General features: G+C 41.3%; 1 protein-coding gene across 1 annotated transcript in view; it reads left to right on the top strand.

The window, feature by feature from the left end:
• DRC11 (dynein regulatory complex subunit 11) overlaps window positions 1-24,114 on the top strand; it is a 100,101-nt gene that overhangs the window by 30,833 nt on the left and 45,154 nt on the right. Inside the window, exon 7 of the mRNA XM_088523676.1 lies at window positions 17,551-17,635. Coding sequence (XP_088379802.1) covers window positions 17,551-17,635 — 85 coding nt within the window. The remainder of the gene's footprint in view (window positions 1-17,550; window positions 17,636-24,114) is intronic.

Raw genomic sequence — 24,114 nt, 5'->3', positions numbered from 1 at the left:
AAATCAAGATGAGGTTTTTATTACAAGAGATAGCCTCCAGAGTCACAGGGGAGAGCATAACACACAGGCTTTGCTGTAATGTATCTTATGCCCTCTAGCTGTAACAAATTATGCTCTGAATTTCTTAGAGGATTTATATGCCTCTGCTCAATGCTCCGGGGAACATTTCATCAGTGGCATTGCTGACCTAATAACAGGGGATCTAAGTAATAGCAACTTTTATGTATGTTGTATGTTATTCCCACAGATTTGGGGATTGCTTTTCTGGAGGGAGGAGGAGGCAAGGGGTAAATGTGCTTTCATAATAGGTTTACACTTTACTGATTAGTTTTGAATGATCTTCTTGCTCTGCCTGCTGACTTGAGGACTGTCAGGAAAAGAATCAGCCAAGCTTCATGGCGAGTGAATGAGACTCCTTCTGAAGCAGGGGGTTCCTGCGCTTTATTTATTCATTTTGAACATTCCTGACAGCCAGCCCAGGCTTTGATGCAGAGGAAAGGAGAAAGAAATAGGAAGTGATCATGTTATATTTTCCCTTTTCACAAGATTGTTTTGTTGAGCTGAGTTTACTGCCAATAGGCTTGTTCACGGGACTCCCTAGGTAGCAGGGGGTGAGGGATGAAGAGGCAGGAGGAAGATGAATGGAGAAAAAGGTTTTGCACCAAAACCTCCACAGAATAGGGCAAGTATTCATTAGCATCAAGCACTGCCTGTATTGCATTTCACACTCTGTACACACTGCTCTTCATGAAGTTAATATTAACGTGTGAAAGTTGCCAAGCAATCCATCAGCAACTGAAGTCTTGCCAACAGGACAGAGACAGACTACACCTCACCACTGCCAAGCAGCAGCACCCCTCCTTCCTCACCCCGTGCTGCCTCAGCTCTGATTTGGAGGAGCTATTGCTGGAGGTTTCATCCACACTTTCAGTCTTTTTTCCATTCTGTCTTGTTTTACATGCCCTCAGGCCTGCCAGAAGTGCTTTCCAAGTAACCCAGGAATAGCACTCTACACAATATGGCAGCTATTTGCAAAGCAGTGATAGCAAGCTTCCTTACTAACCAGGGTTTAGTGCTTTAAGTACACAGTGAAAGCAGCCCTTGTGCAGAGCAAGCTCCAGCCTGGAAGTCCATGGGGCACCACCAGAGTCAATTCCAGCCCCATAGTCACAGGCCTTGCTGTACCATGTCCTATTAGTCCTGAATCCGCATTTCCTCCTATCCTACTGCCTCTGCAAGGCATTTCTCTTCCAAGAACCTGCTGTTCAGGACCTCTCTGCTGTCTGGTACTTTGTATCCAGCACACACAGGAGTTGCTGCCCATAGGAGCCATTTAGAGGTAGGTGATGAACCAGCCTTTCACCTACTCCATATTGTCAGTACATGTTTTCCCTGTCATCATTAAAGGATTGTCATGCATTTGCAAGCCACTTGTATGCGACATTCCACTCAGGATCAAAAACCTGCAGCTGGTTAGAGAAGGAGCTGTGAGCCCAAAGTATTATTTGCTTTTATTCTAGCTCAGTTTACATCTCAGGGAAGGAAATCAGGTTATTCTGCATTCAGGAATAAAGGGCTTCTCTGGTAATTCCACTGTACGAGGAAGAGCTGAGCTAAATTAGGAATAGAGTTACACCTGCAATGGATTGCCTTCTCTCCTCTTGCTCTCTGGAGAGAAATAATCTCCCTTTCTTGTACACTTTGTGTGCTGAAACCTACACAAGGCTTTTTTTTCTTTAGGGAATATCACAAAATAGGTAACAAAATCTTAGCCTCTTCTAGACCTCTGCAGCTAGTCAGTTAGATGTCTTCAAATTGACTGGTTTTGCTCAGGAGAGCAAAGACAAGCTCTGAATTGTGAAAATGAAGGTCTAGAAGATGGCACAGGCTTGGGATCCTCTTCTGAATAGATATTTTGTCCTCCTGAAAAAGTACAGACCAGTAACTGAACCAGGAAGCAGCCACATCTGCTGAACATTAATTGATTTAGAATCTTTTACATAATTACAGACCTGATGAAAAAATAAACACAAAAGCAATGTTAGGAAAAGCTACTCAAGAAAGTAAAAAGCTAAAAACTTTTTTCCAGGAAGGAGATATTCTTATTGGTCTCTGCATCAACATCAAGAATAGTTGGCATATTTCATTTTGGGAGACAGCACCTGTCTTTTGCAAGACAGACTTTAAAAAGGGACAAGAAGAGACAGGATCTGCTTTCTGTTTCAAAAATTTAATCCCTGTCTTCAGACAGGGGCTAGTAGCAGCCTCAGGTTTTGCAGAGGCAGTAATCCCTACCTCGTAACAGTTAGTGCTAGCACAAAACCTTCTCTGCCTGCCTCTCCCCAGTGCCAAAAGGCCACGGCTGCAGGAGCAGCTTGCATTTAGCATCAATCTTACTGGAGATGGCTCAGCCTGCACCCAGATGTTTAACTGTACCTCATGGAGGCAACCCTGGCTGGTCTTGAAATCCAAAAGGATCAGCCCCACCATGACAGCACATAGCTGTGGCAGCAAAATCTGCCCAGGACCTTGCACAAATATTCTGACAGCCTCCCTGCTGAGCTCCCTGCTGCAAGCAGCTTTACCAATATTAGTATCCTAGCTGCCTAGTTTAGAGTGCATCTGTGAGAACTGGAATCCTGCCTTTGGACTCCAGGGTAAGACAACCTCTAAGAGTGATTAACATAATTAGGAGCTGTAAACATTAATGGATAATGTTCAGACCTTTCCTAACACATTCTTAAAGTTCCCACCAAGTAGTTATCTATTGACTAATTTTGGCAGGCATCTTTAGGGCTGGAGGGAGCAAGGGAAAGGAATGCAAATGCATCACTGGCTCACCGGAGGAGTAGCCAGGACAAATAGCCCACCACATTTCTTTGAACTGAGAGAAAATAAGTTATCATAAACAAGAGGAATATTTGTGCATGGCAGTGCTGTAAAAGAGTATGTGCTAAAGGATTAAAGAGCAAGATATCCTGAGGAACAGGGTGTTAGAGAGGCCAGAACTGTAGCTATTCTACAAAATGTTTGCATCATTCACAATCAATTGCTACGCTTTGACAACCATTAAAAAGTCAGTCCTTTCTTGCTTATGGGGACACCTCTAAGCACATTGTCCTCCTTTATACGTGTGAACCCCTGTAATTACAAAGGAGGGACAACTGTTATTAAGTCCATCTGCAGTTAATCTACTTTATTGGGTGTCCATGGATTTACAGGAGGCAGGGGACACCTCTGGAAGCTTCTGTGCAGCAGCAAAAGTTGCCTACTTCAGTGCGTGCTAAGAATTTACGAGTGTGCTGACATTAATGGAGGCGGCTGCACGGCTTTTGGGGGGATCAGCCGGAAGCCCCTGCGTTCATATATTTTTCATACTTGGTGAAACACAGATAAATCTTGGTGGTGTGTGTCTGAAACGGGAAGACCCGCTGAACCCTAGTGTCAGGCCCCCAGAGAAGCATTGATAATATCAATGGTTCTGCTTTCTAAATCATCTCCAGCTCTGAAGCATGGTGCTTTCTGATTTTTGTAAGACTTCTAGAATTTACACTTCAGTTTATAATGATTAAAAACATATGCCAAGGACTCTGCTGCTATTCCTTCATTTCCTATTTTGTTAATTGAACTATCAAAAATTGAAATAATCCAAGGGCTAGAAAGATTAAAAGATCTTAGGTGCAAATCATTTCCACAAGTTTTCAGCAGGACAGATATCCTCATGAACTATGATTTAGTCACCAAATGAGCCAACATTGTGCATGAACACATCCACTCCTGGTTTGCACAGAGCTTCAAATATGCACTTCTAAGATTTTATGTACCAGCTTTCCAAACTGTACTCTCCACTTCCGGATAGACCTGCAGGTCTATCAGTCAAAGTCACAAAAACTATTGATCTTCACTGAGCAACCTCTTATTAGCCTGATTTTACCTCCTGTTACTGGAAATGGGTATTATTTAACATGGGTAAGTCCTTATTCTAAGCAGACCCCTGCTGACTCCTATCAAGGGTTCCTGGAGCAAGATACTGCTCTTTATGAAGTTTATCAAAATCATGGATGTTTCAAGTGCCTTACAGACAGATGCACACACTGCTGCTCCAAAGACTTCTCCAAATATTTCACCAGGGAAAGATCAAGTCCTGTCAGTGCCACAGAGCTCAATACCTTGTAGGAGTGATCAAAAATAAAAACAAATACATACCTGCAAATATATATCAGGCATGATTTGCATTGCACCCATCTTGCAATGCATGCATATAAATTATTGGTAACTCAGTACACACATTCCATGTTACTGCTACTGTTCAGCAAAGAAGAATTAGAAGCCTTAAAAGCAGAGTCTTGGCACAAGATAATAGCACTATAAGTGACTAGGATGGTAGGACAAAGCAACCTTATCACAGGCATACCATCTTTAGCACTGTTACACAGGATCAGTTCCTAGCTTCACTTGCTGTCTGTTTTTTTATTTGTAGAAGCAGATATTCCAGTGGCAACATCAACCATTATAGCAAGTTTAGGATCATTCCTATTCTGCCTTCCACAAAAAAACAAAAGTGACTCAGATACCCTGGAATCTGTTGCCCATGAGTCTAAATCTCCTGCTTAGCATTAAAGCTCCAGAAAAATGCCTACCCCTTTTATGGCTGACAATCTGGCATCACAGCTAAATAAAACAGCATTACAGTGAGTTGACCCTGCTTGCACACAAGAAAAAAGAACATGCAACTAATTATTTTTCTAAAGTAGGCATACCCATCTACAATAATGCTTGGAATTAGAAGCTTTAAAATGCTAGACATTACTAACATAGTGCAGCAAATCCTCCACTGACATTTTCAAGGACATATCCCAAACATTAGATTTATTTGTTGTCATAGATACTTACGGAGCCAAACATCAGTAAGTTTCAGGGTCTCACACTTGCCAGCAGCTTCTTATAACACAGCTCTGCATGTTTTAGAGGCTGGACTGGGCTTTTCCTGGGAAATACTGTAGTGGCCTGTTCAATGGATATGCTGAGCTCACACTGCTATACTGCAGCTTTTTTAATCCATTTCTCAAGCAGAGATCCAAGACAGAAGATAGGATTTCTAAAAGCAGGAACAGAAAAATGGGGTGTTCAACACTGATATTTGGGGCTGAATTTCACCTCAGACTTCGTTTCCATGCAGCAGTCTAAGTCAACACCTACTATGCCTGGTCCAGAGGACTCTGCTCTACCATCTGATCTATTCTTGTGCTCCTTGGGGGCTCACAAGTGGGTTTGACCAGCACAGGAGAGTCCTAATAAGTGAGAAAGAAGGAAAAGAAAACTCAAGTGGAAGGAGGGACCAAACCCGGCAAGTTTTTCCAGTTCACTGTGATAGTAAGAGGTATCTTCTCCAGCAAGTTAATGTGAGAGCAGATAGAAGAATCAATTTTCCCTCTTCTCCCTTTCCAATGGCAGAGTGAAAAAGAGGGAATGAAAGGATGCTGGGATAGAGAAACAAGGACCTGGCAGAGAAAAGAGAATCAGGAGTCCCACTGGCACCTGGGTGGCAGGGCAGAGAGGCACTGAGGAGCCAGTGGCTGACAGAGAAGAGCTATTTAAGAGTGGTTCTGGGAACAGAAAGACCAAAGCAGCTTGCAAGTAGGAAGAATAAAAGTGAGCACAGAGCACTGAACAGTGGTTTCCAAACTACAGCCCTTGCTCCACAGAACGATCTCTTTGGAGAAGCAAGCAGAGGCAGTAATAAAGAAATGTTCACACTTGGCTCTGTAGAAAGTGAAGAAGAAAGGCAAGTGGGTGAAAAAGCATGACATGGACTGATGCAAGAATCAGAGCAAAGGGCTAGCAGAAACAGGTACAGAGGCAGAATCAGAAAAGGAGGGATGAAAGAAGCATATATCTGATAAAATATAAGCCATCAATTTGAAAAATAGGGACAGTTAGGACCAAAGACTGCTAGAAATGTGAAAGGTCCAGTGCAAAGACAAAAAAGAGTAGTCCCCCAATGCATACCCCAGCAAGCAAACATAGGCAAAAATGTATTAAAAAATGACTTGATTGTCTAAAGCCTGGAGATCAGCTTTGACTATGGAAAGGGTAAAGGCATGCTGGTTGGGAATGTAGCTGTGAATGACAGCCTGTTATTCTTTCTTGCAAGAGAAGAGGGTTAAATACAGTTTTGAAACAGTGTTTCACTGTCTGCACTGAGCTGCCTTCTGGAAGTTTACATCCTGGGGAGCATGGAGCAGAGTGCCAATGGGAAGCCTGGCTGAGCGAGGGCCTTGGGGCTGCAGTACAGCAATGTGTTTATTTAGCAAGTTGTAGACAAGTTACCCAAGTGCTCAATTTCAAGCAAATTCCACACTTGAGACCTGCATTATCTGGCCAGAAAATCTAGGCATCTACTGGAAATCAGTGCAACATCTACCCCATTGCTGGGAAAGCTCCCACCTGGGTCACATTCCCAATCCCCTTCCCTTGCACCTCATCTCTTTTTTCAAACCAAATGTCAAAATACAAAACTAGTCTCAAACCCAACTGCCATAAGGCACCACTACAATTGAGAGTGCAGCTTCAAAGTGAGCAAGTACTTGGGTGGTTAATAAAATACCCAGAGGTATTTAAAAAGACTAAGAGCAGGGTTAAATGATGGAGAGATGAAAGGGGGCAGAAACACAGGAGGCAGAAGCAGGTTGTCCCAGGAGCCTCTAGCTGATGCAGCTGCAGGTGACAGCAATGCTCCAACTGCACTCCCAGGGTTGGTGAACACCTCAGGGCACATGCAACAAGACTTCCCTCCCTTGAGCACCTCATTTCCCATGTGAGCACCCAAAATACCACTTTTGCTGCATCAATAGTGCCATGAATGGTTTGGCAAGCTTTTAGGTAAGCTTTAGCCACTACAAAAGCTGCTATTAACATTAGTCCATCCAAATCCTGTACTCAGATTGAATCTCAGCACTGGAACTAGTTGAAGATAGTATTTCTGTGGGTGGAACAAGACTTGCCTGAAACCTGAGTCTCATCCATTCCTTCCAGAATCAATGTGTTTCAGTTTTGCTGAGAATTTCAGTGTGGGGGAGATTAGTCAGACTCCATCGAGCAGGTTGTTTTTATTATCCAGGTCAGAGTCATGCAGCATTTCAATCCTGTGCCGATACAACAGAAAATCTAATTATTTGTAGTAATTTACTTTAAACACTCCCAGCTATTAGCATTCACAAACTAGCTATGTTTTGTCTGCCATGTCAAGCATCCTTCAGACTTGGGCAACTGCACTATTAAGAGTTACCATCCTGGGTTGAGTAAGAGATTTAACAACATGTATAAGAGGGCTGTCAGATTTTGCTAGGCTCTGCTATGCAAAATATGGTATTGACATAGCCCCATTTAGCAAGACACCAAAACTTAATGGATTGTTTCACTTGAGCAAAGAGCACATCAACACAGATGGGCAGTGTCAGTACTTACCAATGTTTACATAACATCAGGAAACTACATCACCCTGACTAAAACCTGTTCAAATCTCTCTCATCTCATCTTCCCCATCTCATGTGGGGACTGGCTCAGTCCTGTCGATTTTTTCTGCAAAGTGTCCAAATCCAGCAACTTATTTTGAAGGTATTGGTTTAAAGGGGGCCTGTAAGATACAGCCTGCAGCGTGTAGCTGCAGGAGTCCTTCAAGTGTTCCAAGGCAAAATACAATTGCTCCAAGGGAGCAAATTCCAGAGCCGAAGCTCTGCCATCTTACTTATTGCATACATGTGCTTCCCATCATTGGCTCAGCTCCAGTGGCTGCAGCCAAGGGGTAAACCTATGCCCGAAATATCACTTCTCCCCCTTTCTGGGAAATCACACATAATGCAAGGGTTTGGTCGCCGTGTAATGCAAGGTTTGCAGTTGTGGGAGGCCTGGGAACCAGCAGACTGAAGATCGGAGAAGCTCCTTGTAGACTCTCCCACACGCATGCCTGTGTTGCTTTCCTTTCCAAACCTAGCCATTAAACTTCTCTCCCAGGGTAACTATTTTCCTACAATGACAGCATTCCAAAGGCCTAATCCATTGCATAGGCCTGTAAAGCAACACATATAGGACACCATTATTAAACAAAAAAACCTACCAACTTGGTAAATCAGTAAACTTGTCCTTCAAGTCTTAACCTCCCCTTTCAGACTGTACTGCCCACACTAACTTACCCATTACACCTATTTGGCCAGCAGAAATTGCTAATGCTTGGGCTCTCTGCTGCTGCTCAAGGACAGGCAGCAAACCTGCTTTCGAACACCCAAAGGGCATCCCTATGGATACACCTAGGCCTCCAGCCAGGGATCATCCTCTCTTTCCACACTGCCAGTAGCTCTCTGCAGCAGCTGCCCTATGTACAGAGAAGAACACATTATTAAGCCATAGTGTAAATAAATATCAATGCAAAAAGCTCCAGATCAGGCTTAGAATTGACTACATTTGACTCCATTCCAATGCAAGCAGCACAGACAGAATTCAATCATCAGTGCAGTTCAGAGGCAGTACCCAAGTCTTACAAGAGGCATCAGTTTCTCCATCATCCTTTAAAACCATCTACATTGTCAGCCAAATAAATGAGAGTATGCATTACACACCAGAGGGATGGACAAAACAGGTACAAAAATACAGCATGCCATTTCTATTTCACAAAGCTATAAGGCAAGGGCTAATGAACTTGGCACATCGAGGCATTGCAATGTGTTTTTTGGCATGCAAAGATGACTTTCCTCTAATTAACACTGTTGATAAATAGATGCTCTTAGTACTTGCCTGAGACTGATTTCTAATTGAGTTCATCTGGAATGTTTCAGTTGCTCTTTTTTGTATTAAAAACTGCCAAAAACAAAACAGAAAATCTAAATGTTGTGTTGCAGCTGAGCTCAGTATTGAGCTATTAGCACTGACCAGCCATCTTTAAAACCTTTAACTTTTTTTTTTTTTTTTTTTTTTTTTTTTTTACACAAATTCTCTGCAAAACTCGAGTATCAGGCTCAGGCCTTTCCCATTTTTAAACCCTGTGTATACCTGCTAGTGATTTATTCAAATAAGGCTGCACAAGCCAACTGGAGAGAACACTGAGAAATCAAGCACTGTGACTGCTTTCATATGCATGAAATTGCCTTAGATTTATGATTAAACAGTTCATTGAAATAGTCACAGAAACCACAGAAAACTGGATCTTCGAAAGAGATGAAAACATTAGGAGCAGTAAAATACAGAGCATCACATTTAGCTGCCTTATTTAAAATTTAAGAACATACCATGTGCCATTTTCAGCTCCCCATTCCCCACTGAAACTTTTCTTCTGCATCAAAAGCGCTTAAAAAGAAAGCGCCATCCTAGCTCCAAACAGGGCCATTAGCCCAACACCCCAGCATTGGTGTCCAAGGGAAGTAGCAAGCTGCTCTGCCAAGCAGTAACACAACGTGTGACAGGTGCTCATTACACATTGTCCTTTCCAAACACCTCAAGTCAAACTGGGGGCATGCAGCAGGTCAGAGGCACAGACACCCCGGAACAGGACAGCCATCGCACACAGGGACAACAAGCACACACAGCGCTCTCAATCCAGGGGTGCAAGCAGGATCAAAGTTAGTTATGCCAGTTTTGATTATTTCAACTTAAGCATCTTCCATGTCAACCTGCGACTTCAACTCATTTATCTCTATTCATCTACACTGTAAAATGTTGCAAGCCAGATAAAGTTACATTCTTTTAGATGTCATCACAATTAAGATTAACTGACACCCTAGGCTCCATATTACTTATTTGCTCTGCTGTATTTATTCCTGCATTTTGGTAAGGGTAGATTAAAGCACAAAACTGTTTTATTTGTTTTCACAGGATGGTCAAGTCCTCAACTTTCCAGTTAGAAATAAGAGCTGCATATGCTGTGTACCACGTGCAGCCCACTTGACATTCCCCAAGTGGACTGGTTGCATTGTACATGCACGCAGCTACCATCCAGCCTATGGGCAATAGGTTCAGAGAGAGCAGTCATTGCACATAGTTTTATCAGCTAGTAGCACTAACACCCTTGAAATACTTCAAGTACTTTTCACAGTCAGGCAATGGCAGAAGAAAGTCACTGATAACAAGGAAAAGGACAAAGTCCTGAGAGGCAACAGAGCTTATGTGCAACTGGTGCTTTCCTAGATACACATCACTCATCCAAGGACATTGCTCTCACCAAAACAATGTCTGCAGGGAAAATTCAGGATAGTTTTGGACTTTGGTAAAGCAGCTTAAAAAAAGCTGTACCCAGTTTCCATCCTTCCTCCTCTTCAAAAGAAACATTGTGTTTCATGAACACCTTGACTTCTAGAAACAGAAATGATATTCTTTCTCATAAAAAAATCCAGTATGACAATATGCTATATACTCCGTTTCATTCCAACTCCCAAGAGACCTGGTGATGTTGGAGGGCAAATTATTTCTTTTGGCTGGACTTGCTTCAAAATTGTGTTGCTTTGTTTTTCTCTTTACAGAATTCATATTGTGTTAATAAAACACTATTGACTACCTCTGGCAGGCTCTGCATGAAAGCTGTTCTTGCAAACTTCCAGAGTTAAAGTAATCTTGTTTAAAGCCAGTCATAATTGCTTCAATCTCTTAAGTTTAATACTAAGCACAGAAACATTGCCAATCTGAGCTAGGGTTGGACATTGTGTGAAGGCAGGTTAAGCTGTCCAAAGGCAAGGAATTTGGTAAATGCAAGAGGAATTTGGCCTAACATCTCACAGAGCTACATTCTGCATTTTTGACCTCACCCAAAAGGAAACAGAAAGGTACAAGGAGATCAAAACAGATGAGTTTAATGAGAGTTGAGTGCAGTGTGCCCCTTAATGCAGCAGCCAAGTTCCTCAGACATGGAGCTAGGTCACAAGGGGAGCTCTTTCACTGCGTGAAGACTTGCTCAACACATTCCTGTTACAGTGGGGTTGACATGACTGGGGTCTTCAAAAAAGCATGTAGGCAGGTACCAGCACCACTAAAACCAGAGCAAGTCTAGAGACGGAGTGACTCTGAAAAAGGAGAGCAGCCCTTCTCCTCATGGAGCCACTCACCAAGGAAAATAACTTGCTCCATGGCTCCAGTAAACTCTGAGGCACAGATGAATGCAAAATAGGACAGGGTCTGTAAGTAGTGTAAAACTAGGGAACAAAGCAGGGGGGCGATGTTGGGTGTCAGTACCTATAGGTACCTGCATCAGATGGAGTTTACCATGCTCTACTTCTAAAGCTATCAAAATCTTTCTCAATGAGTACAGGTTAAATTGACTAGACCATGATGTAATTTTTTTTTAGGACTAGGTTTTTATGCTTAGTATTTGTGATTATCACTAGATAAAACATGCTGTTCTGTAGGTTCTGAAGGCAAAAAAGAGACTTTCTGGTTCTCAACAAGGCCTGATTCTGACAAGCAGGGTTTTACCACTAACCCACTATGTACAGGTAATTTGATGAATTCCTCACTAATTAAGCAATTCCCAATAGGCATAGCAAGGCCCATGATCATAGAAATACTGTGCACTAGAGACTGCTGTGCAACACAGCATGCCCTGTGCTCCTTGCTGAGGCCATTCCCTCCACAGAAGGCCAAGGACATCCAGCTGTCCTTGGTCTGCTGGGATACACTCCCACTGGTTCTCGAGACCCTCACGGTCACACCAGCAATTCTGCCCAAGATTGTTTCACATTACAGGACTTGAGCCAAAAAGCTACACATCCTTTCAGGAATTTGTTTTCCCCGTCACCTTAATCCTATTTCCATTGCTGTGCCATGGTTGCTAAATTTAATACTCATCTTTCTCTAGGTTTTTCTAAGCTTTCAGCATGGGTTGAATGTTATTAATTCTTACCAAAGACATCAGTTATAGATGTAGAGGTGTAACTGACTTGCAATCAGTTCAATCTGAGCTCCAGGAAAATTTTTGCAAGTCTTTGTGAGGCAGGGTTGCAAAATCCTCAGCAAAACACTGAATGTTGGATTTTGCCAAGTCATTAAGACTGAGGGTTTTTTTTTTTTTTTTTTTTTTTTTTTTTAAGTTTGAGCTAAAGCATTTAATAAAATAAACCTTATATCTCCTTAGCATTATTTATGCTCAGGTGGCCATTAATTTTCATTCAAAACCTCAAATGCTCAGCAGCAGCTTGTAAGGCTATTTTCCCTTGTGTCTGATTCATTAAAAGGTGAAGACTTGCTGCCATTTTAAAGCCAGAGTAGTTTTTGTCAGAATTTTGACATCACCCATAAGCCAAAAAGCCCTTTTCCCTCCTTTTTCCCTCATGGCTTAGCAGGAGGCAGGAGAAACAGAAGCCCTGGCAGCAAAAGCTGATTATGACCCAGGCCTGTCCAAAAGGGAACAGAGATTCCCCCCTTTTCTCCCCTGTACACTATTTACTTACTGTTGTCTTAAAAGAGCAGAAAGAAAAGGAAAATTCTCTTCTTATTACAAAGAATAGTAATTGTTTTACTCAGAGTGGGAACTCAAGAAGCTTAAGAACAACCTTACTGGGTCAGCCAAAGGTCTACCTTTCCTGGCCAGCAGTATTGCATATAATAAAACTATTAGAGAATTACCACATTCCACACTTAGGTCTGCTCCCTCCAACAACCCTTCCCCAATCTTATTTGGCTTTGAAGCTTACTTCTGCCATTTCATATCTGAAGAAAGCACTGGGTACCCCAGAAGACCATCTATTGTTTCTAATTATGGCGGTTACTATAATGAAGGGTATCACCTTTCCCCACAAACCTTTCCTCGGTCCTTCCTCTCCTCAGGAAGGCTTCTCCTTGCACATTGCTGGCCTTGCAGTACTCGATCTTACTCTTTTAATATTTATCTAGCACAACAAATAGAGGTTCCAACTCTTCGTAAGGACTCGCTCCAAGTCACCCCAGTGAACAACTTCCTAGCATAACTATCACACACAAGCAAACGCTTGGAGGATCAGAACCTTAAATAAAGTGTCAGTTCTCATATGTTTGTGTCCAAACCCATTAAAGATGATGAGGAGCCTGTGGAAATTAATCTTGCTTTATGGGAAATTCTGTATTTGTCTGAGTTATTTATTCTGGAAGTGATTTTCAAGGAGCTAAAGAAAGTGCACACACAAAAGGGAAGAAAATGCTGCAGCAAAGACACCTAACATAAATTGAGACAGCTATTTAAGTGGTTTGAGAGAAGCCATATCAGGTGGGGTTTCAGAAATTGGCAAGAGTTAAAAAGCAAAGCAGGGTTTATTTCTTTAAAGAGTTCCCCCCTCAGCGTTTTACTCATTTTATGTGCATAACACTGCTGTCCCTCCACCTACAATGTACAGCCATCATTCATGCCTTTTCTGCACACATCCCACATCCTTTCTTACCCTGAGTTAAGCATTCTTTATCCTCCAAAGAACAATTTTTTATTTTCCTGACAAGGTCTTTTATGCAATTATCTAAAGAAGTCATGGCCAAAAGAAGAGGAACACATGTAAAACCATGCCAGAGAACAGAGTAGCTAGTAACTTGTTGAGTCTATTATCAGAAAAAAATGTTTAAGTCAATGGTCTGTTCTCATAAATCAACAGCCATATTTAGTCTTAACTATAACCATCCTTGAGCAACATCAAGTAGAAAGAAAATATGGAAAAATAGACATGCTCCTCAAATGAGGGACAGCAGAGAAGAAGGGAAAGCACCGGATGAGACATATCTAGAGAAACAGAAGAAATCTCATTACATCCTTTTCTTTCTAGGCTGGCAGAGGGAAGGCAGTCTTTTCTCCTCTCCATCTTTGCATGTCTCCCTTACTTTTCCATCTGAGCAGCTCTGGTATAAATTAAGGACTCCCATTCTTTCTGATTAGATGGCTTTTCTGTAAAGCTACTTTCTAAGCCTATGCTATGCTCTCATTGAAAGGATTTTCCTGTTCTCCAGAAAAGGAATGGATTTCCCATATGTCACAGTTTCTAAAGGCCCCATCTCTGCAGTCTTTCAGCAATGTCCTCAGCAGAACAGATGCATTTACTGGTTGCATTAAAGCTGTGGCTCTCACCCAAAGAAAGGTATTTTGCCTACCATGAGCTGTTTTGCAGTCATGACTTGGGTTTGCAACACTGCAAGCAAGGCTCACAAATTTCTATTCAATGGTTGCTTTATTTCACTCCCTCCTCTGTGAATACACACCAGGGAGTAAGTCTCCCCCAGAGACCCATCAGCTGCTTGCCAGCAGACTGGAAAGTAACAGGTTTTGTGGCCCTTGGACTATAAAGGACTCTCAAGGCAACTACTGCTACTGCAGCTTGTATCATATGGTTGAATTTTCTTTGTCCTGCCATTAAGTTTCATAATACTCTGCATCCAGCCCTACAGAGCAGCCATGCTTTCTGGAGGTTTTATTTGTTCATTTAGGCAAACAGTTTTACCAGAACTACATTCTCCCTATGATATCTAATAGTTAGGACCGAATTTGCTTTTGCTTTTCTTGCTGTCTTTAACACTTTGTCAGTCCTCTCAGTGAAGCAATCAAGTTGAAAATAAGAGTTGCTTCTTCCAATTCTGGCATTTGCACATTTTTATGAGATGCTGAAAAAGCACAATTGGATTTTTTTTCTTCCTGAAAATGTCAAGATGGTAATAAGTAACAGATTCATTGAGTTTTGATTTGCCACAAAACTAGGTGTTTGACATGTACTGAATCTCTCAAATGTATTATGCTCTCTAATGCTCATTTTACCAAGAGCTTAAGCTTATAAAAGATTCTTTCCCTATCAGCATGCAACCAAATACACAGACTTGCCTGACCACCAGTTTTGTTTTTGAACAGTGTTCCTTTTTTTTTTTTTTTGGGGGGGGGGGGCATCATGCAGCTAGGTTACAGGTACATTTTATTGTGAAATTACTGTAAAACAACTTCAAAATCATTCCATGTTTTTGGAATGATCCACCTAGTTCAAGACATGTTCCCTGGCTTTAAGGTGGGCCATGCCTGCAGAAGACAAGAAGCATATCCAGTGGAATGAAGGTATAGAAATACTGTAGGGCTGTTTGCAGATTGCTTGCTAAGCTGCTCATTTTATCCCAATGTTTTGGCATTATCAAAAAATACAGAAGTTTTTATGAAACTCAAATTCCAATGCAGTTCAGACCAAAAATAGTATCTAATTACAAGTGCATGAGTTTCAACCCACTGTGATACCTCTTTGAGCCAAGTGCTGCCCAACAGGCAATGAGGGCAGAAAGTTGAGACTTTTTACCTGGAAGATCAATGGCAGATTTTTCCATATAGTTTTACAGTCCAAATAAACTCCTGGCTTAACCTCTAAACACAGAGCATGCAGTTTGGCTTTAAGTCCTGCAAATTTTCCTGGCATTACAAGATTGAAGCTGCAGCCATTTAAGCCTAGAACAGAAAGAAGAAAAGCCACAAGGAATTGGGTAGCGAAACAACTTAGGAATAATGCTCCGTGGCCACTGGACAGCAATTGATATGCTAGGCCACAGTACACATGAAAGGAGGAAAGCTAGGAAGGAATAACAAATGTCCCTGCAGAATTAGCATGACCAAAATGCTTGGTAGCTGTCTGCTCACAAGTCACTGATGACCATGGGAACTGACATTCTCCATTGCCCTCAACCAAAAGACCTTGTCCCCAGACAGCCAACTCGTTAGTGAATGGGCTGACACCTTTTACAGAGCTATGGGGAAAGCTTGACATTACTTTCTAGTCACCTCTGATTGTTTCTGCAATATAAGTAAATAGCTGCTGCCAGAAGGTGAGATGTACCATATCCCAAACAACTGTACTAACTGAGCAGAAGAAAAATACAGAAAATATAGATTATAAACAACTGGAACCAGTTCCAACTTTAAGACTTCAATAGTGAATTTCCAGAACAATCAGGCATACTCAGCATACATTTTCAAAGGGCAAATATTTCCATCACCTAGAGTAATAATTTTAAAATAAAGGCAAATGCAAATGCCTAATCTATCACTAAATATATATTGAAAGTTGGCATTGACAGTATTGGACTAATGTTTCATCCACAGCAAATGTTGTCTTTCCTGCCTCCCAGTTACCATAAATAAAGTAGCAACAGCCTTAATAGCAGATTGAGAATTTTGTTGCTGAAGTCAGACTTGTAGCAATATTTAAAATACAATGATGCATTTAATAGAAAAATAAACCGTTTTTCTGTCTGTTCATAAAAGTGAAATATGGCCTACCATTAAATGATCTGGTTTCTTTGGAGTCCAAAAGCCTTTTCTTGCTAGGCTTGAAAAAACACATCCGCAGAGACATCCCTTTGTTCCTGCAGGCTGATTCTGGGAATGCCATGACCAAAACACTGCATCTGCTTGCATATAGAAGCCATAATTGTTGAACATTCAAGTCAGAGTGCCTGCAATAACAGACAAATGTTTGTTTATTCTTTTGTGATTGGTATTACATTAATACTGGAGTTGGGATCCAAACCAGAGACAGGTCTATAGAAACATAGCAGATTCTGTTCCAAGGATGTCAGTCTAAAACTTGAGTTTACTGTTTATCAGCAGAATAGGAAAGTCCCTAAAGGTACCACTTGTTTTCAAAAGCAGAAAATTTTTATGAGTCATGCTGACCTGAGTTATCATCTTCTCAAGGGAGATTTCATTTCATGGAAATATTACCCTCTTATTTGAAAGTAGCAAAAGCATTTTTCTGAAATCTCAGGATTCTTTGGAACAAAAAAAGTCTTACTGAAATAATCAAAAACAGATAATCAAAATGATATAATTCAAAATATCTAGAGGTGAAGGTAGGGAAAGATTCTTATCTATATAATTGAGCTGTAATTATTTGTCTTTTAATCTCTCTGAAAGGTCTGGAAGCATTATTCATATGATCTACGATACCTTAGCACAAAGCCATTCATTATCCCTCCTCAACTTCCAGTTTCAGAGGGTGGAGACCCTTCCACAACACCACACCTGGAATTTGTAGATCAAAAACAGATTTTTTTTTCCCCCAAATCATTCATGTTAAGAAGAGAAAAAGCCTTGGATACTGAAAGCAGAGCTATAAATTAACACTGTAAATCAAGACTGTAGGCTGTGAAGGGTCCTACAGTCCCATGCTTCAACTGCCACTTCAGTTACCAGAGCAGTAACCTCTGGGAGATGGTCAGAGCAGGCAGCTGAGCCAAAACCTCAAGTATCACAAGACTCAGAGCTTGTGTCAGTGACCAAGCTCCTCCTAGCTTCAGCAGGACTGCAGCTTCAACATGCAATGGCTCCACACACCTTTTCCCAGAGTGAATCAAGCTTTCCCCTAAGAACTTTCAGTATTTGATGAGCCACACAAGAGATCCAAGTTGTTAACTGCTTTAATGAAGTTACAGGGGCCCCAAGACACCCACAATAATGAAAAAGTCAGAGAGGACAGTTCTCTGCACTTTTAAAATAGGAGACAAGGGTGTGCTCCCCTACCCTCTAAAACCTTTTCTCAGTTCAGTGAAAAATTCTGGGTTTTAGTTTTCCATCATTTGTTTCTTACACAGGAACATCATTGGCAAGTTTCCTGACTATCCTACTGAAGAAGCAGGAGGTTCGGCAGCTACTTTTTCTCAAAAAACACCAGATCAGGTACTGTCACAATCTAATATATAAAAGGGTAATGGGATTAATGGGATTGGAAAAATAACCATGAAACATGTACCTTTAAGTACCAATTGTTTATAAAAATAGCCCACAATACTACAGGAATGCTATGTTTACAGAGCCTTTTGCTAGGACTGAAAGGACCATCTTCTGGGGTAAACCACAAAGCTCATATACCAAAAATTGCTCCTATACCAAAATTTGTTCCATATTTAGAGCATGCAGCTGCCTAATCATGTCTGAGGATGCTCAGACACACAGGTTGTTCACCAATAAGTGTCTGCAATGCAGCTAACAGCAATAGGCTCACTAGAGAACCATGTGGTCAGACTGGTTCTAGCTACTACTGGAAATTAATATCAAAATTTAACCCTAAAGACCTTTGGTTTAACTACACAAAGCTACAAAATTCAGTTCATCTCAGAGGATGAAATTGGTTCCAAGGCATCTGCACACATTACCAGCACAGTCCACCATTAATTAGGTTATTTGAACCAGAAAAGTTACTTATGCAGGTGAGCCTAAGCCTTGATTTAGTGCCAGGGACCCATTAAGCCAGTTGAACAAGGGGCAAGTTCAAGTGAAGGAAGCATCTTAGTTGATCTTGTTTATCTTTTATCATCTTAGTTTATCTTTTTGCAATGATCTGTTGTTTTTCTTGGTAAACATTCTTTTCTGGTTTCTCCAGTTAAAGAAAAAAATCTGATAATCTCTTCCTGTGATCTGGCTGTCACAGGGAACATGCAATTGAGTCCAGTTGAAGCACTAAATGCAGCAGTTGGCACTCAGTCATTTCCACCCCCTACAATGATTAACAGGATGAGTCTGTTGAGGGAAAAGGAACACAAAGCCCTGCACACAGAAGCAGGATTAGGCCCAAATGAACCAGGCCTGATAGCTACTAGAGGGCTAGAAAAACTGAACAGTCACAAACTGACCTCTATAATCCTTATAAAGTCCCCTGTTGAGACAGTCTTGCATTCATTAGCTGCTTGCAGCTGATGACCGAACACAAGTATAATAAAACAGCATTTTGGATTCAGTCCTTCCCAGAATCATAGGGAAGAGCCCAGGGCATTCCAGCAGGATGTACGTGGTTTGGGGAGATGTAAATACAGACTAGCCTAGCATAAAGCACAGAACTCTAACCATTAATTCCTTTGCTTAGAAAAATACACAAGAAAACTGCTACAAATAGCTCTCCGTGCCTCCCAGACCTGAACTCAGGGTATACTCCTGGTTTTAGCCTGGTTCTGTGTACGCTGAGGTCAGCCCTGCAGGTCTCTGCCTCTAAGTTGCTCCGTTGTTCCCTGCCAGACTGAGCGAAGGGGATCAGCCCATTAAGTTTTCAGCCTCTAAAGCAGAAACACATGCCCGAGTCAAGAGGGCTTTGTTGGCTGTTCTAAGCAGCAGGGGAGCTGCCCAGCAGGTATGGCTTATTACTGAAGGCAGCTTCAGGGGACATGATGCTAATTAGACCTGCCAACAACACGAAGAAACAATTCAGAAAGAAAATGTGACAAGAAATTACACCAAGCAAAACTGGATATGGTGGTAGATTCCAGAAAAATATTTTCCCTGTCCTAAATCCAGCTTTGAATTCCCGCCTTCAGCTATTTTTCTGCCTTTCCTGAGCATCTGCTTTCTCTTTGCATAAAAAACAAAGGAAGTCTGAAGCCTAGAGAGATTGTTTTACTGCCTTTTTCCCCCTCTCATAAAAGAAAAATACCTGGAAAAATATACACCTACTTTCCCAGCCAGTTTTCACTGGAAATTATCTGATTCCAAAGAGTTTCCTGGACCTCTTTCTTTTCTTTCCATTAAACCAGTATAAGAGCAGAATGCCTTTCACTTACTCTTAACAGATACTCAGAGTGAGGTTGGCAGAAAAAGAAATTCAATATGTTCATGATTGTACCTGAGTGTTAGATAAGTAAAATATTTTTCATCTGAGTCATCCTGCATATTAAAAATCCCAAAGGCAACTGGTTTTGCTTCACTCTGGTCTATTAGGCAACATAGTAAATTAAATCCTGGCCCCATTGAAGTTAATGGAAGCTTTGCCCTTGACTTTGGTGGAAACTACATGTCACCTCTTGTATATATTACCTTTTGTGAATGGGTTGGTTACTCTCAAGCTAAACTCCATGAAAAATCAGGACAGAACTGTATTGAAAAAGTGAGCATTTTATAAGACTTAGGTAAAGACACTTTGGGGAAAATAAAATACAAAATTAATCACTTCATGAACCATTGCTGCATTATTATACTTTCTATATTTCTTTATTCTTTGACAACTCTGACCTTACTTGACTTTGTAATGCAGCTGGCCTTCTGCACAAACTGCTTCCATGACATTTTGCAAATACTTTTCAAAAGCATGCCAAAGAGATCCTGTCACAAAGTATTCAGCTATTGGAAAAATACATACTGTCTCTTGACTGACCAGAAACTGTTGTCCTCTGCTTCTTCACATACTGCTCAAGAGAAATTTAAGATTTTCTGAGAAAACAGTATCATCTCACTGCATCTGCTCCAGATGTCTATTCCTAATGGCTTTGTGTTTTGCTCCAAAAATAATCAGATGGGGCAATCTCTAACATTGTCTTTTTACTGCTGCCAACAAAATTATGATTTGCTTCTGTAGTTCATTAAGTCTCATCACTCTGAAAACAAGCCAAAAGAGTTGCCACTTAGCATGTACATTCCCCCTCTCTCCACCCTCTCCCTGATTTCCAACCTTCAGTAGCTTATCAGAAAGAAACATTTGCTCATTGAGAAACAGGCTAAATTAATATGTGGCTGTTGCTGTGCAGACACATGCTCCAGATCTTCACTTAGCCCTCTTAAAATCCTATACCACAAATTTATTCATTATTACCATCAGCTTAATATCCCTATGAATCCCAGGAATCAATTTGTGAATGCAGTGCAAGAGACCTCTTGCAGTTACTTAATATTTAATATTCCCCACTATTTCCCAAGTATACAGTAAAATATTATGCAGGTACTGCACTATTCACACACATTCCCATTTTACATTACTCACCAAATAAATGCCTCAGGAATAGCTTTAAAAAGTCGGACTTATTCAAAAGTGGAGTTGTATTGACTATTCAGAATTCTGCAAACACATCTTTATCCTGAGAAGTCATACACCAGCATAACACCTTTCGGGAGATAGGTACAGTTATGATGGATGCGTTCACCTCCATAGAACACTTTCCCACAGCCAAGTCATTCAGCAAACTCCTAGTTCAGAGGGTCTCTGCTGCCACCTGAACATTAAGGCTTGCATCTCTGAGCTGAAATCAGTAGGCTAAGTGGTAGGTCTAAAGTTAGACAGTATCAAAAAGCCCTTTTGCCTCTCCCACTCTCTTCACTAGATACCCACAGCAAGCCAAGCTAGCATATTTTTCATAAACATGTTTAACAGACTAATATTTTGACGTGTTTGCCAGAAAACAGGCAGAAGAATGATCAAATGTTACACTGATGAGTTAAAACACATTTGGGCAACATCTGCCAAAGACAAAAGCATTTATTAACTGAATGCATGACAGACTATTAAAACCAACTAAGATCCTGAAAGTCTCCATGAAGCTATGAAATCCTGCTCATCATTTTCAGGCCATTCCTGCAACAGAGATCACAGAGTATTTATCCTAGCTTAAGTTTTCCATATAGGAGCACATCTGAGTGTTAACACTATTCAGAAATGATCTTCCAAAAGAAATATTAAAGCTACACAAAAGGATATACCTATCAGACAAAACAAATCCAAACCGCTATTCCCCTCTACTAGCTCAATAGGACAGAGTCCCAAGAATACCGTAATTAAGAGGTCTCCTCTTACTTGAAAAATTAAGATCAGCTTAGAGAAATAGCCATCTTGTAGAAAGAGTTAGTATTAAAAAGAGTTGTCATTAAGTATCCTAAAGCTGGAGAGGTTGTGGGAAGGAGCACATTTACCACATCTACATGATATACTAGGAACACGAACAGATAGCTCAATACGTTACTCTTGGACATAGGGACATGGCGTTTCCTCCTGCCTCAAACACTCCATACAGCTTAGGAACTAATTATAGCCCTTCTTGTTGAAAGAGTAGATGTGGTAAATGTTAAACATTGCATAGATTTTATTTGAAAGTGCTTGGGACCATGTGTGCATCTATGTCCAAGGGCAAGCTGTTCTTGTTGTTCCCCAGATTTTTTATTCCAAGTCCCCTTTCTCTGCTAAGGGGCCTACCACAATCCACACTCCCGGGTAGCAAGGAAGAAGAGTTTTTCTTAATATCTGCCTCAAGTGGTCACACCTCATCTGTTTACCACAGTTTTTGCAATAGCCCCAGGAGCCAAGACAGACACAGGATGTCAACTTTTTGGGAAGAATCTATTTTGAAATCGTTGTGCACTTAAAGTGCATACAGGCATGTTTTCTTGGAGCAGTAGCTTTGTTTCTCATTTCAAAAGTTTCTCCCTGAATATTACTCAAAGTTTCTAGGAGCAGCAGGCTATGTGCTTAAGTGCGTATGTTCAAAATGTTTTTAGGGACAGATTATCAAGGTTTGAAAGTGTCCTGAATTCATTCTATGACTACTTTCCATTTATGCCCCCACTGCTAATAAAGGCAAGTCCAGCCAGCTTTTCTTACAAGGAATGAGGAAGTGCTTATTCTCAAAAGAGATACCTCAAGTATGTGCCTGACAGAGCCAACAGTAGGTTTCCTAAGAAAAGTGTTTGAGGAACACAGAACATCAAGTGGATCCTACTGACAGCTGGAGGATGTTCAGATACTTGGCTTAAACACCAGCAACAGGCATTTCCTTCCATAGTCTTCACGTGCTTTTCATGGCCCTACCTTTCCCCAAGTGAATTGCAACAGCTTAACTACAAAAGTTTGGAAACAAACTAATGTATGAATAAAGTAGTAATTTGGCTCTAATGGAAAGAGGTCAGAGAAAAGGCTTTCCAGCCTCACAAGGAAAAGTTACTGAAGAAAAGTCACCACTAGGTCCACAGAACTCATTCAACAGGACCGGGAAAAAAAGAAAAAAAAAAAAGGCAGACTAAAATCCATCCACTCTTAACCTATGTACATTCTCTTCCTCAACATTAAGAGTTTTCTAAGTGCTTTCAGCCTCATTCAAAAAGAGGCAACTTGGCAAAAAAAAAAAAAAAAAAAAAAGGTAGTCTAAAATAATTTAGGAAGACAGCTACTTTTTTCCTGTGAAGTTTTCTTCAGGAGAAAAAAGGTACTGTACTGTGGGTGAAGTGCATAGGATCTCATACTAACCTTTGCTTGTCCTTTCCTTTATTTCTCCTTCTTTTGTCAGATTCTTCAGGCATCTCCTTGTAGCAAGAGGTGAAATTGTTCTGTGTGTAAGAGTGCAAATCATTCAAGGTTAGATATGCAGCCCACTTCACACCATGTCCCAGTCCTCTGCAATTACAGAGCTGCTTAGAGCAGAGGTGAAAATAGAGCTGGAGAAGCTGCCCTGAAGGAATATTGAAGCAAAAGGGTGTCTAGCAGGGAAAAAGAAAGATTATCTTGTTCCATCATTCTCTTTTGGGAGGCAAAGAGCCACTCCAGAGAAGTCCACAAGCTGTCAGCATTGCCAACTATACGGCTTTACTTGAGTTCGAGAACTGCTTGGCACCGCAGCCTCCAAGCAAGTCCAGGAAGGAGATGGTGGAGGTTTTAGTCACATCTACACCATCTCTAGCCTCAAACACTCTGCGCAGGTGGTTAGACTTGACTACTACTATCACTGTACATTTTCCTCTCCCTGCAAAGCTGTGAGAGATTGTGTCCCTACAATTGTGTCCCCCCTGTAAGCAGGCATGTGAGCACAGCAAAATGACCTTTACCTTTATCTGCCTTTTAAGCTCATGCCTCTACTTGATAATCCTTAAGCCACAACACCTTCAGTGGGCATCCAGCAGGCTTGTCTAGTTCACCATCACACATGGCCATACTCAGCTTGCTCTGGGCTTGCTTTACTCTCCAGCAGCCAGGCTGTGCCAGAGGGTAGGTCCTTCTGAGTGCAGAAGCTCATGGCAGAACAAGGCACGTGGCCTTCATTGCCCTACAGGTGTTTACCACTTGCATAGCTAATCTCAGTTCTACTCATCTCTTATCCTATTGAGTTTAGGACAGTAGCACAGCTCACACCACACAAGTGGTTCTGAACAGGAAAACTCATTTGTGTCACCTTACTAAACTGATCAAAAACAGAAGAATATGGACAGTTGAACAGCCCAGCTCAGTTATAACAAGTTCATTAGAACAGAAAGTGTCCAACCCTCCTCAGTACCTTATTACCTGCATAAAAAGATGAAAGTTGTTCTTCCAGTCCAAGTCTGGATACACTTGATATATTGCCAGCAGAACTCAAACACTGCCTAAACTTAAAACCTTTTGCAGATTGAATGCATATTTACAGGAATCCTGCTGGATA

The sequence above is a fragment of the Tinamus guttatus genome, unplaced genomic scaffold (assembly GCF_059628265.1).
Source record: "Tinamus guttatus ecotype Peru unplaced genomic scaffold, ASM5962826v1 Tinamus_guttatus_pri_ptg000197l, whole genome shotgun sequence".
NCBI lineage: Eukaryota > Metazoa > Chordata > Aves > Tinamiformes > Tinamidae > Tinamus > Tinamus guttatus.
The sequence above is the reverse complement of the archived record's forward strand: the minus strand, read 5'-3'. Positions and strand labels throughout refer to the sequence as shown.